The following is a 15,000-nucleotide window of genomic DNA, read 5'->3' as shown; positions in this document are numbered from 1 at the left end:
CCGCCGAGGTTGACTTTGCCTTTCATCTTTTCCGGGACATAAATTACGTACCAGTTGAGTAATGGGATCGATGTGATCGACTGTCCCCCTCCCCACAAAACTCAGTGTTTGTCCCTATAACAGAAAGAATTATTATTATTATCATTTATGGTTTCTTTTCATTATAACCTTATTTCAGCCTCCTTAGGACCGGGCATCTTCCGGAAGTTGAGAGTAGCAAGGGCGCTTTATTATCATCATCATCATCATCATCATCATCATCATCATCATTATTATTATTATTATTATTATTATTATTATTAAGGTTGTGAGCTGGTAGAATCGTTAGCTATGCCGGACGAAATGCTTAGCGGTATTTCACTCGTTGCTACGTTCTGAGTTCAAATTTCGCCGATGTTGACTTTACCTCTCATCCTTTCGGGGCCGATAAAATAGGCACCAGTTACACACTGGTGTCGATGTAATAATTGACTAAGGCCCCCCCCCCCGCCTCCGCTCCTTGTATCCATTGTAGAAAGCATTATTGTTATTACTACTCCCCCCCCCGTTGCAGCCAAGCTGGGGTGTCTTTTAGTTTTATGTTCGTTTGTTTGTTTTTATCATATTTCTCATTCCATAGACGCTGGCATGGCTGTGCTCATTTTATTGTTATCTATTTGTCGAACCGCTAAGTTACGAAGCTTACAAGAACACAATATAAACAACACCAGTTTTTAAACAGCTACAAGCATAAAGACGAAGAGGGGCATTGTCGCACTCACACACACATAAACACACCCAGGCTCACACAAAGACATACATAAACATAGAAATACGCATACACGCACAAACAAAACCACACACACACACACACACACACACGCACACACGTGCTCAAGTCTACACATATTTCAGATTGATTGTGATCCTTGAGGTTATCTCCCGTCGTCACGTGAAGCCCGACGCCATTGTCACTAAGCGTTTGTTTACATCCCCTTGACGCGAAAATCCTTTCAGCAAATCACGAATTCATCTTATATTGCATCCACACGCCTTACTCTCCTTTTACTGTCCAAATTTACACCCCAGGTTATACTCTAACTTATATCTTTTAGTTCGTGTCTGTTATACATACATACATACATACTTATGTATGTATATGTATATATATATATATATATATATATATATATATATATATATATATGTATGTATGTATGTATGTATGTATGTATGTATATGTATAGTGGTGCTAGTGCTGGTTCTCTTTGCGGTTCCCTTCTGACCCTGCAGAGACATAAGCTGGTCAAGCTGTGGCCATCCCCTATATTTTGGAGCGGCGAATTGACAAAAACGTTATATAGTGTTATATAGAATGCAATGTCTTGTGGTGTTTGTTTCAGTTCTCTGCGTTTTGAGTTCAAACCATACCGAGACCAATGTTATCTTTTATTTTTTTTTATGTTTGTTTGTTTGTGTGTATGAGTGTATGTATGTATGTATGTATGTATGTATGTATTTGTTTGTGTGTATGTGTGAGTATCCATCACATATCGAACCCCAACCCCGAGTACATACAGTATATATGTTGTAAGTTGGCGGGATACTATGGATAGTGAGGCGGCTTTAAAACAGCGCTTCCCAACAGTAGCTCCCAGGGCCGCAAGCTCAAGCATCCTCTTCCGGTGGACCTCGACGGTCTTCCCACTCTAGATATTTAAAAATCTTTCTTCAATTGACATGTGTTTTGCCTGTTTTGGCAAGCTAAAGAAAATCCAGGTCTGGGGTCTGACTCGGATATCAAATAGGTTGAGAACCTCTGCTCTCGAAGCAAAGAGGAAATACTGCCCTGTTAAGGAAGGATTGGGCGAAACGAAATGTTTAGTAGAGCGTCCAGGAGTTGGTGCCCAGTGAGTTGGTAGTGAGGTAAGGGAGAGTGAAGAATGAAATTAGGGGTCTATTCTATTAAGTGCAGGAAGTGAGGTAATGTAATCAGTGAGTGATACTTGCGTGTGAGGAGGAAACATGAGGAAAAGGACTGATGCTAATCTGATTCGAGCAAATATGGGCGACCACTTTGGTCATGTTTCGATCTTATTAAACGTCATTAGCGAAACCCAGCATTTTCTGACTTTGCCAAGATTCGTATTAAGAAAACAATTCAATTGATGGATGATAATGCACATGAGTGACTGTCAAAGATTACCGTAATGATTGTAGAAAATTACCAAGGGACGCTACATGCATGGAAAATAGCAATCAAGTTCGTTCAAACCTTACTTAACGTAGAGCATACAACAGTTGTTGTTGTTGTTGTTGTTTTGTTGTGATGCTTCTCTTAATCTTAGGCAAACCCTATGCTCGACGTCACTTCAACCGTGACCATCCTATCTATTTTATGACAGCGACTTCTGCACTATTAAGTGTAATCGTTCTTTAAGAAAGTATTGTGTGAGTTGTGAGAGAGTTAGCGGCTATTTCTAGCTGATCAAGAGACCATGTAGAGACAACATGATCGGCTTGTGTTGTTGTTGTTGTTGTTGTTGTTGTTGTTCTGATCTATGGTCAGTCCTATGATAAAAGGTACTTGTCCCCCCCTTCCACACCTATCCCTCAAATGACACCTTTCCATTGTAAAACAGCAGCGTTTCATGTACAAAAGATTTGACTACTATTTCTAGCTATCCGAGCGACCAGATTGAGGCTCCCACGACGCCAGATGTGTTAAATATGCTGTAGTTGTCCATAAAAAAAGACAAAAAATAAAATAAAACAAAACAACCATTGCAATAAAACAAACAGAAAAATCTCATATATTCCATACAAAAAGACTACCCGACCGACCGACCGACCAACCAGCCACTACCGGCAAAAGAAAATTACATCAAACAACCCAGAATATTAGATCACATATCCCATAAATCGTCTCACAAGGCTTTGATCGGCCCGAGGCTATAGTAGAAGACACTTGGCCAAGGTGCCATGCAGTAGGACGGAACCCGGAACCATGTGATTGGGAAGCAAGCTTCTTACCACATACATATTTTGTATTTCATAACCAAACTATTATATCTAATATATTTATTGTATCTGCAATGATTTGATCCTCAACGCGTATGCAATTATATATATGTGCGTACATACGTGCAAATAAGTGTTTTGTATACGTTTGTGTATGTTTTTTTGTATGTAGGTTTGATGCTACAAACGAGAGAAAGAGGACTCAATGCGTTGAGTTCAAATATATGTGTGTGCGTGTATATATATATATATATATATATATATATATATATATATATATATATATATATATATATATATATAACCAATTTAAACTAAATTAAATTTGAACGACAAAAACGACAAGTGACAAGTAATAAAAGAGCGGCCATCAAAACATGCAACGGCGAGGATTGTGTGTGGCGCAGAGAAGGAAACAAATAAAAAGAGGTTGTTGTGGGGAATTACAGCTCTGCCCCCACCCCACCCTCTCTCTTTCTCTCTCTCTCTCTCTCTCTCTCTCTACCTCTCTTTCTCTCTCTCTCTCTCTCTCTCTCTACCTCTCTTTCTCACTCACTCTCTCTCTCTCTCTCTCTCTCTCTCTCTCTCTCTCTCTCTCTCTCTCTCTCTCTCTCTCTCTCGAGGCTACTTAAATATATGTTTTATGGGTTTACCAACAGCGGAGCACTTTTATGAGTTTCAATTTGACTCTTTCGAGATCTTGTTATTGTTTCCCCGTTGCGCTACTGTTTTGTGCACATAGATTCTGATATTTTTATTACTTGTGTGTGTGTTTGTGTGAGTGTGCGTATGTGTGCGTGCATGTGTGTGTATGTGTGTGTATGTGTTTGTAATATTTTTCATGTCTTACTGAGATTTGTTCTTCAAAGAACCTTACCGGAAGTTTCGAATTTTCTGTAAGAATTTCTGACGCCTGAACAAGTGAAATTTGGAAATTAAACACTACTCCCTTTTGCACCCTTTTCGAACGAACCGGTGATGGCAGCATCACAATAGTGCAGAGACTGTTACCATTATGTCGTTGGGGCTGGTCAGAGTGACGAAAATACCAACTTAATCAGTCCACCATTGTCTTCTCGGGCCCACTCTAGTAGGTGTAATCATTTGTACCGTAAGATCACCACACATATCACAGCGTTACCATTTTAACAGAGTTCGGTGTTTAAATGTAACCTGCTTGCTTCACTAACATGGGCCCTCTAATTTGTCTTGTATATATACTTTTAATCTGCGTGTTTGTTACAATCACACGCCAAGACACACCCAGCGTCCTAGGGCGAGTGAAGGATAAAATATGTTACAGTGTGAGTGAAAGTTTGGTGAGGGGAAATGGCAGGGGCAGGAGCGAAATATTTTCATGGAATACAACGCAGACATTTAAATGGATAGGGTTTTTCTTAAAATGGGGGCAGTACTTGTCAGCACAGTCTTTTAGATTTCTCTGAGACATGATTCTCCTGGGATCTTATCTAGATGTTCCTGACATCCCTTTTTTATCATACCTAGGGCACCCACAATAACAGGAATTGTGTAACGAGAGAAAAACTTAAACAAGAAATGTAGTAGTAGTAGTAGTAGTAGTAGTAGTAGTAGTAGTAGTAGTAGTAGTAGTATGTCAGACAGTGACGCATCTGTGCCCTTCTGCAGTGCCTCTGAGCAAGATCTCTTTCCGGTTGACTCCTAATCCTAATCCTAATCTTAATCCTAATTCTAACCCGAACCCTTTCTTGTTGCAGTATGTTCGAGAGATTAGTGATCCATTGTAGCAGCTACACCAACTTAATACCTGTATCATTTGTTTTGGGCTTTTACGTGTCCATCGTGGTGGCCAGGTGGTGGCAACAGTTCATAAATGTACCCTGGCCAGATAGGTGAGTTATCCCTTTTGACCCCTTCACTTCTTACTTCGATGTCGTTATGATTCCCAGTAAAAACAAACGATAAAGAAATAAATAAAACAAGCCCAGTCATAGCCGTTCGTAGAATCCTGAGAAAGTTTCTTCTGGAAGAGCCTCGGGTCTCAGCCCAAGTCTTGTGAAGGAACGAATGAAAATTGGTGGGAGAGCAGGACCTGTACGGAAGCTTATGAAATGGATTGCGATGGCTATGAAACTGTCAGCCGGCTTAAGGCCCTTAAGCTGAGTCCATTTCTGTCTATTGCAAGAATTCGAACCAGGTATCCGGCTTGAGGATATATAAATCTGATTTGATGATATAGAAGTCGATATTTTGATGCTGTGTGTTTCCCAGTATAACAAGATTTTGGCTATGATTTCTTCCTTGTTTCACCTGCCACCATTTTCGGAAGCCTTTCTTTTTATAAACTAAGAAATAAGAAGAAAATAAAATAATGAATTCACAAATTGAATTTAGAAATCGGTTTATTGTATCTTCTGTTTGTTTCTTTAATTAATATTGTTAATTTTGTCTATTTCTTTAATTAATGTTGCTAATTTCAGAACACTGTTCATGACAATTACCTATCTGCACGGCCATGATGAAAGGGCCCGGATGTTCCGTAGAACACTGGCTCGTTATATGATCCTCGGTCTTATACTAATTTGCCGCTCCATAAGTGTAGCCGTCATGAAGCGCTTCCCAACCATGGAACACGTAATTGATGCAGGTAACTCTACTAGTACGCATGCCCACACGAGCCAAACAAAGCGCCTCGACGCAGTCATTCAGCCGGTTAGAATTAGCAGCCAAATCACCCTAAAATCACATCCTCCCTACATTCGATAATGTAAGCTTGAATACAATCATGTCTTTCAAAGCTAATAACACACAGAGTTACTTCCCTTTCCAATGGGAACATCGGGGTCAATGGGTTTCGTGTTTTTATCCTCAGTTTCCCTTCAATTATAACAAGCAATACTAAAATAAAGCATTCGGGATTCTCTGCTGTAGTCTCTAGCTTCAAGTTTGGGTGACACCGCCATCCTTTGAATAAATCGCCCTCAGTACATGACTAGTACACTCTGTATTCCCTTCCCCTTAAATTATTCTTTTATTATTTTACTCTTTCTCTCCTTCTATCTGTCTGTCTGTCTCTCTCTCTCTATCACTCTCTCTCTCGTCCATTCTTTCTCTCCCTCTCTCTCAATCACTCTCTCTCTCTCTCTCTCTCTCTCTCTCTCTCTTGTATTCTCAGTTATATGGTGCAAATAAACAATTTATCAAAGACAATTACCTAAAAGATAATTAAATGTTATGCCAGCCAGTAGCTAATATCTAATGCGTTTCTGAAATTGTTTCAAGTACACACACACACACACACAAGCACATGCGCGCGCGCATATGTATGTATGTAGACATGGGTGTGTGTGTACACGTCAATTTGGGAAAATTCTTGATTCTTGAGATTATCTTCCTTTCTTAAGCGGCGCTGTTCTTAATTAGCATTTGGTAATTATGACATCCCGTAGAGACGGAGAAAATTTTAATAAATTAAGAATTTATTTTGTATAGTATTTGATGAACTTGTATTTGCCTGTATGTATGTGTGTGTGTGTGTGTATGTGTGTGTGTATGTATGTATGTATGTATGTATGTATGTATGTATGTATGTATGTATTACATATGGTATTATTATAAAATGGCTCCATTATATCGACATTCAGCATAGCTAAAGTTCGGCCATTGTTGATGATAGGCTTGAATATTCGAAAGTAACTCAGTGCTCCATGTGCACATGTTTAATCTCGATATGAACAGGTTTCATGACCAAAGAAGAGGTTGAAATATGGGAAAGTGTTCAATGCAAGTACCACAAATTCTGGGTCCCGCTCACCTGGGCTAACAACGTATTAGTCACTGCTCGGCGAGAAGAACGAATTGAATCCGATTGGGGACTTCGTATGATTATACAGGTAAAGGGTCATCTTCACTTTCTTCTTTCCTTTTTTGCTATTGTTGTTGTTCTTTTTTCTCGTCTTCTTTTTCTTCCGCCCGTCTTGCCTCCTTTTTTTTATCGTTCCCCCCCCCCTTTCTCTCTTTCTATTTTTCCAATCTAAGCACAACGATCGTTATGTGAACAGGGATAAATCTGCAGATGAAAATCTGGGTTATCTCCCGTGTTCATTTCTCTGTCCGGAAACTATCCTTTTATGCTTTCGTGCTTTCTTCCGCAATACAAGAAGACTCTCGAACGAAACCCAAGACGGCCGGCAGAATGTCTTAACAGTGCTTGAAGCGTATCTAATTAACACATAATACATCAAACAAATTGTAAAGTGTTTTCTAACAGTTGATTGTATTACATATCCGAACTCTACCAGCGCATGGTAGCCAAGTGATGCAGACGCCTCTGCATTTTAAATTGATGTAATGATTACATTGTTCAGTTAAATGGAGTTGCATGAAACGATCGTACTGCTTTACCTCTGGATATCCTTGTTGCTTATTTTGATTTTAATTACCTTACTTTGAAATTGTATGGATAATACCGTACTAAATTCTGGTGCCTCAACTTAAGTACCATATTCACCTGAATCTCTCTATATATATAAATGGTTGCTTTTATGTTAAGTTATGATAATATGAATTTTACATTAAACTAAAGAATTACTCAATACTTTTTGTTTTGTCAAGTACATACTCTTTAATCTACAAAAGAATAAAATGAAGAATGACGGCAGTGACTTCGAAGTTTCGGCCTGTAAGAAGTCCGATGAGGATAAGAAGTCTAAAATTTCCAAGTTACTGTCACCAATCTTCTTGTAAAAGTATTGTGTGTGTATGTCTGTGAATATGTTTGTGTGTGAATATGCTTGTGTGTGTGTGTGTGTGTGTGTGTGTGTGTGTGTGTGTGTGTGTGTGTGTGTGTGTATGTGTGTGTACGCGTGCGTGTGTGTATGTATTGTTTATTTTAATCGTCGAGTAATTATACTTTCTTGATGTTTCTCCTTTGCCTGTTTCTTCCTCGCAGCAATTGTCCGACTTCCGTGACAAATGTTCCCTGTTATTCGTCTACGATTGGATAACCATTCCACTGGTCTATACACAGGTACACTAATATCTATTGAGATCTATGACATATGTTAATGACTGTCTCTCGGGGTTTCTATACAGGTGTGTCTATGCTTGTTTCTCGAGGTGTATAAAAGTGTGCGTCTATATGTGTTATATAAGTCTATTTCGTGTGTGCATAGAGCCGTATATTGATTTAACACACACACACACACACACACACACACACACACACACACACACACACACACACACACACACACATATACATATGCATATATATATTATACATGCTTATTTATATATATAGACGCATTGCATTATAAGACACGTGACACGCTAACGATTCCAGCTATTTCAGTTCTCCTGAAGCAGGATTAGAAAACTGAATTTGGAATCAAGGAAAGATAAGGGAGAAACGCTTAAAATTCCCATATTTTTTTCTTTCATGTAAAATGTTATATCTTGTTCTTACGTGAAGGGGTTCAATGATTAGATTCAGCCACATTCGCTTTTCGTTCTTTTCTTTGCCGTTTTCTTTGTTTCGTTCTTTCTTTTCACCCATCCTCTTTCCTTCTATATGTATATTTTGATATAAGCGTAACACACGAAAAAGACAAATGAGAACAAGCATAATAATATTAATAATAATAATAATAATAATAATAATAATAATAATAATAATAACAACTCTACAGAATTTATATATGGATTAATCCTATCATTAAGATCACTTAAGCTTCAATATGTGCTTTTTCTCTCCTGACACCAGAGGGACCAAACACAGGGATTAAACAAAGGGATCAAACATAGGGACATATACCTGGGAAAAAGAGAAATGAAAATATTTTAGATAATTAACGTTACTGATAAATGTGTGTATGTGTGAGGGGTGTGTGTTTATTTCGGTTTTGCCACTTACAAGACTTGTCGTCTTTCCTTCCATTTTGCAAATCGTCCACTGAATCGTTTGTGCAACTCTATAACACACGTTTTGCTTCTTTTCTTTTTCCTTCTTAAATCTAATAATTTGTTATATATATATATTTTGTTTCATTGTAGGTGGTCACATTGGCCGTGTATACATTTTTCGCCTCTTGTCTTGTCGCCCGTCAATACTTGGACCCGGAGAAGGGTTACGAAGGCTACGGGTACGACCTCTATGTTCCAGTGTTCACTTTATTACAATTCTTCTTCTACATGGGATGGCTAAAGGTAGGTCTGTTCTCCTTTCACTTTGCTGTGGCGTTAGGTTCGAACCTTGACCGAGTCAGTAGAATTGTGGCCTTAAGGTATACAGTTTCATCCAATTCGCTGCAGACGTAGCCGAGCAACGAAGCAGCTTATCTTGTTTGTGTGTGCCTTTATTATTATTATGATTCTTTCTTTTGCAATCGTTTGTGTGTGGGTTCGATCCTCGATCTCACGTAGAAGAATAATTACCTCTGTCCATTTTAATTTTAGCCTCTATATTGATGCTATATATATACTCTAGTTATGGGTTAACAAGGCAGCCAATGGCTTCTTGTGAAGAGATTTTCAGAATTGAAGCGAGTCACCTGGAAGTGTTGCTACTCGTCTCTGGCACGCTTGACTGGTGGTGAGGATCTCTTCACCTGAAACCATTGGTTGCCTTGTTAACCCAGAAGTAAAAAAAATATTTATCCCCCAATGCACTCACTCACACTGTTTGATATTAGCGTGCGTGTGTGTGTGTATGTGTGTGTGTATGTATGTAACCACTGAGCCATGCGCCTTCAAAATATATATATATATATATATATATATATATATATATATATATATATATATATATATATACACACACACACACACACATACATATATATCCCTACATTTACATACGTACGCGCGTGTGTGTGCGGGTGTGTGCATTGGAATAAGAAATCTGCTCTTAATTCTCGGATTTGCCTTCACGTTTCGCTTTTCTGTTCAGGTAGCCGAGCAACTGATTAATCCGTTTGGCGAAGACGACGATGATTACGACATCAACTGGTTACTTGACAGACACACAGCCGTAAGCACACCTCCACAAACACAACCCCTTTTTTTTTTACTACTATTTCTTTTTTATCTACACTCAATCAGTGTGTGTGTGTGTGTGTGTGTGTGTTTTAAAGTTATTGATCCTAAAAGGAACAGTTACTGCTGCTGCTGCTTATGTTGTTGATGTAATTGTTGTTGATAAACCTCTGAACATCGGATTGCTTGATCAGGGCTGACCTAGCACTAAACAACAACAGCAACAACAACCACGACCTTACAGTCTGACAGAACTGTTCGCCCATGGACTCAATCTGTCTTTTAGTAAGCCAAAGAAGAGGCCCCCACGTGGTCTGCTGGAAATAGCTGTCAAATCTCCCTCAAATTTCATATTGCCACATTAGAAAGGACGAACAGACTGGATCATGTGGTACTAACTAGATTTACCAGATACAAAGGCAGAATATGTTGAGCGTCGAAGAAATACATTGCGTCAATTGTTGTGGTTCTTTGCGCTCTGAGTTCGAATCACGGTGAGATCAACTTTATCTTTCATGCCTCCGGGTCGATACATAAATTATCAGTTAAGTACTGGGTTGATCTATCGTTTTCAATCTGTCTACCTGTCTGTCTGACTTTCTGTCTGTCTCTCTCTCTTTCACACACACTCTTTCTCTTTGTCTCTCCGTCTCTTTCTGTCTCTGTCACTCTCTGTCTCTGTCTCTGTCTGTATATCTCTCTCTCTTTTTTTCTCTCTCACGTACACACACTCTTTCTCTCTCTCTCTCTCTCTCTCTCTCTCTCTCTCTCTCTCTCTCTCTCTCTCTCTCTCTCTCCCTCCCTCTCTCTCTCTCTCTCTCTCAGAATTGTCTTCCCTGCATTGTGAATGCTTCATTTTCCAGGTTTCTATGACACTTATTGACCAATGTTATGGCAAACACCCACCACTTATTAGAGACATGTACTGGAATGAAAACATCGAAGAGCTTCCTTATACAGAGGCATCGTACGCTTCGAAGAGACCGAACTTCTTGGGTTCTACATATAACATAGCGTAAGTTTGAAGATCTTGTGTCTTTACTTTGAACGATGTTTGCAGTTATGTGTCTTGGGAATGAAATGGAATTTGATGACGGTGGTTTACCGAGTTTCAACATTCATCTACACACCCACCTCACCGTCAAAAACAGCAGATCTGTTGAAGGGAGGAGAAGATATCAGACGGTCATTTCAGGATTCTTTGGTTCGTATCGTGACTTCGATGCTACTTTGTATCCATTACGAAGACACTCCAACCAATGAAACAGTGTCTATGTGGTCACTCGACCTGCTAGAAGAAGCAACCAAATCTTCCTTAAATCACATCCTACCGTATTTACTCTTGCTTTTAAGAAAAGACATTGTTAATTATAAGATAAATTATGATAAATTATATTTGGGAAAACGACGGAAGTATCACAGCTAGAATATCTTTGATCGTATGCGCAAAATGGTTGCCGGTGGGCTTCTGCGACACCGTTTAAGGGTCTGTCCCCTACTGTATCTTAACCACTGGACCAGCTTCCGTTGTTTGGCCCTCAACTGTGACGAGAGTGAAATTTTCCCCAGGATATGAAACGCTCATCAACCTCATAACACACATTACTCTGTCCATTTTACTGAAACTGAATTTGTTGATCAAGTTTTATTTGTTTAATGTTGATTGTTTTAATATTTTGTGTTTTTTTATTTATTTAATTGCAGTCGACCAAGTATTGAAGAACAAAGAATTGTCCATGATCTTGCTGAGGTCCCCACCCGTCGTAGCTCTATATCCAGTACTGTAGCTGGGTCTTTACTCAGCCTCTTTTCCAGACGACATTCAATGACGTAAGTGGACGAGGGTTGATAAATTAAGTACCAGTTGAATACTGGGGTCGATGTAATCGACTCGTCACCTCCCACCAAATTTCAGGCCTTGCGCCTTTAGTAGAAAGGATTATTATCAGCATCACGCAGTGGCTATGGACATGGCAACGAATTGGTTCAGCTTCCCCGTTCAGCCAAGGCTAATCACGTTTCCACATCTTTCTTGTACATTGCGTGGTCAAAAGAGAAGAGAATGGCTCCTATAATAGAAGTCAGGTCATGTCTGTTACACAGGGGGTAGAGTCACATTTTATTTCTTTATTGCCTACTGGGGTCTAAACACAGAGGGGACAAACAAGGACTGACAAAGAGATTGAGTCGATTACATCAACCCCAGTGATCAACTGGTACTTATTTAATCGACCCCCGAAAGGATGAAAGGCAAAGTCGACCTCGGAAGAATTTGAACTCAGAACGTAACGGCAGACGAAATACCGTAAGCATTTCGCCCGGCGTGCTAACGGTTCTGCCCGCTCGTCGGCAGGGTCACATTTTATCACATGTCGATGGGTGTGGCACTGTGGAAGGGGTTGGTGTGCCGCGTTGGTACATGCCACAGTTGATGGAGCGGCATTGCTCATTTGTTGAGTTTCATTGTCTTTGTAAGACATCGGTGTGTGTGTGTGTGTGTTTGTAATGGTAGAGCCACTTATGGCCCAGCCGTCGCAATTCTCATGTTTCATGCATACATAATAAAATGACAAAAGAAAAATAGAATTATGTATACACTTTGAAGTACAAATACACACACACACACACACACACACACACATTCACACATATACATGCCTATATATACATATATACACATACATACATAGATGCATATATACATGTACACATGTAATGTACATAATATAATATATATATATATATATATATATATATATATATATATATATATACATACACACACGTATACATTCATACATATATATATATAGATATATATATATATATACGCGCGCGCACACACACACACACACACACACACACACACACACACACCATATACTCACACGACAGGCGCGTGCGCTTGCATCCCTATGCACCCGAGACATAATTGCCTCGTTATCTGCTCAGAAGAACATTACCATTCTTAACGTCCAGCTTTCCGTCTCCTGCAGTAAACTTCACTTGCAACAAGATTGTCTGATTCCGCTGCCAAAAAGAGAAGACAGAGCGATGAGCGTTCCCAACGGTGGTGCACCCCTTCTGAACATACCCGGCATGGGGGTGCCATGCCCGAATCTCCGGTCTCCCGATCCAGACGCACCCACAAACATCATCACCAACTGGTCGTCAGATTCAGATCTGACCACACGATCGTCCGAAGAGCCGATAGAGCAACGCCAGCCAACTCAGGCGGACATCGAAGGACGCAGCGACTGCAAAAAAGCGAAAATACAGCGCAAGTTTAGTTTTCCAATCAACCTTCTTCGCCGGAGAGACACAAACAGAATGTCTGAAATACCATCGTCTATTTCGACCCAGGCTAACGGCAGTCGGGTGGATTCGAAACAAACGAGGTAGATAGATTTAATGCCATATTAGTTCTTTTTCTTTGCACCTGCATGAAGCCTCTCTCATTCACCGCATCACTAAATGCAGCATCTATGATATTCATGTCTATGTTAAAGTAGTTTATAAGAGCAGAAAGTCCTTATTTCTCTTCGAATCTTTCTACCATTTCCAAATATATTTATATGAAAAAAAAATGGGATTCTTCCCTGTAAATTATGGTCAACCCCCGTCACTTTCACTTTAATTAAGTCCATAACAAAACAACAATTGTTTAAAAAAAATCTATTCATTGATTAATAATATAAGGAATTATATATTAATTATATAATAATTGCAGCGTGGAAGGTGTTTATAAGCCATTTAAAATAACACACATGTATACAACTTGAACTGACGCCGCACATATCAGTACATAAACATACGTTCACATGTACATACATATGTACACACACACAAACACTTCTACACATTTACCCTACTATCTCAGCTAAAGCAAACCAAAGATGTAATACGTTCCGTCCCTCCTCAGCCAGTTTCTCTTGTTGTTTGAAGTCAGTGTTTATTCAGAATGACCTTATGCAACATGTCCTTCTCGTTCTAAAATGGTAGATTGTGGTTTGTGGTAGATTTGGCAGCTTTTTCTAGCCCATACAGGTTTACCTTGTTGTCTCACAACTCTGTACGAAGGTGGCTGTTGTCGATGGTCGTCGGCGGCAGATTCGCTTCACAACAAAATTATTTCGTCTTTCTGCTTTCTGTCTCTCCCATCTCTTTCATCTCTCTCTCTCACTCCTATTCTCTCCCCCCCTCTCTCTCTCTCTCTCTACATATATATATATATATATACATTTACATGAAGCATGCACACACACACACACACAAATTCAAAAGCATTTTCATTCCTCCATTTTGCATAATGCTTACACCCTCTCTCTCCCTTCGCTCTCTCTCTCTCCTTTCTCTCTCTCTCTCTCTCTCTCTCTTTCTCTCTCTCTCCTTTCTCTCTCCTCTTTCTCTCTCTCTCTCTCTCTCTCTCTCTCTCTCTCTCTCTCTCCCTTTCACATACATATCAATTCATTCCTCTTCTCACAAACACCTTGCATCCACTCTGACTCCTGCTTTTCTTTCTCCTTCTCTCTCTCTTTCCCGCTCTCCTTTTCTCTCTCTCTCTCTCTCTCTCTCTCACTCTCTCTCTCTCTCTCTCTCTCCCTCTCTCTCTCTCTCTCTCCCTCTCTCTCTCTCCCTCTCTCTCTCAAACACACACATTTTCTTCTAACACGTTAATTCAAATCATTCTCGACACGATCAAAGCAATCTTCAAACGAACCGAGACGTGTCAATGAAATGATTTAGTTCCTCCATCAAAGATGGCCGACATTTCACCCTCGCCCCCCCCCCCAACAAAGCAAGAATTCGTGCGAAATGTAAAATTTATTGGGGGGTTAAAAAAAGCAGTGAAGTCGTAAACCATGATTGCTATTCGGAACGCGACAGAGATAAAGTGAGACGAAAGGCGGCAGCTTACGACATGGTTGACAGAACGAATCAGCGGAGTGACTGGATTTGCTAGAAATGGAAGCCAAATTGACGTCA

At 39.7% G+C, this 15,000-nt stretch overlaps 1 protein-coding gene across 1 annotated transcript in view; it reads left to right on the top strand.

Annotated features, from left to right (window-relative positions):
* LOC106878460 (uncharacterized) overlaps positions 1–15,000 on the top strand; it is a 33,807-nt gene that overhangs the window by 10,759 nt on the left and 8,048 nt on the right. The window contains exons 3-11 of the mRNA XM_089337898.1: positions 4,737–4,871; positions 5,460–5,626; positions 6,718–6,872; positions 7,931–8,008; positions 9,034–9,186; positions 9,929–10,009; positions 10,878–11,029; positions 11,719–11,844; positions 13,011–13,412. Coding sequence (XP_089194024.1) covers positions 4,737–4,871; positions 5,460–5,626; positions 6,718–6,872; positions 7,931–8,008; positions 9,034–9,186; positions 9,929–10,009; positions 10,878–11,029; positions 11,719–11,844; positions 13,011–13,412 — 1,449 coding nt within the window. The remainder of the gene's footprint in view (positions 1–4,736; positions 4,872–5,459; positions 5,627–6,717; positions 6,873–7,930; positions 8,009–9,033; positions 9,187–9,928; positions 10,010–10,877; positions 11,030–11,718; positions 11,845–13,010; positions 13,413–15,000) is intronic.

This window comes from Octopus bimaculoides, chromosome 20 (assembly GCF_046866305.1).
Source record: "Octopus bimaculoides isolate indiv1 chromosome 20, ASM4686630v1, whole genome shotgun sequence".
In the NCBI taxonomy this organism is placed as follows: Eukaryota; Metazoa; Mollusca; class Cephalopoda; order Octopoda; family Octopodidae; genus Octopus; species Octopus bimaculoides.
The sequence above is the reverse complement of the archived record's forward strand: the minus strand, read 5'-3'. Positions and strand labels throughout refer to the sequence as shown.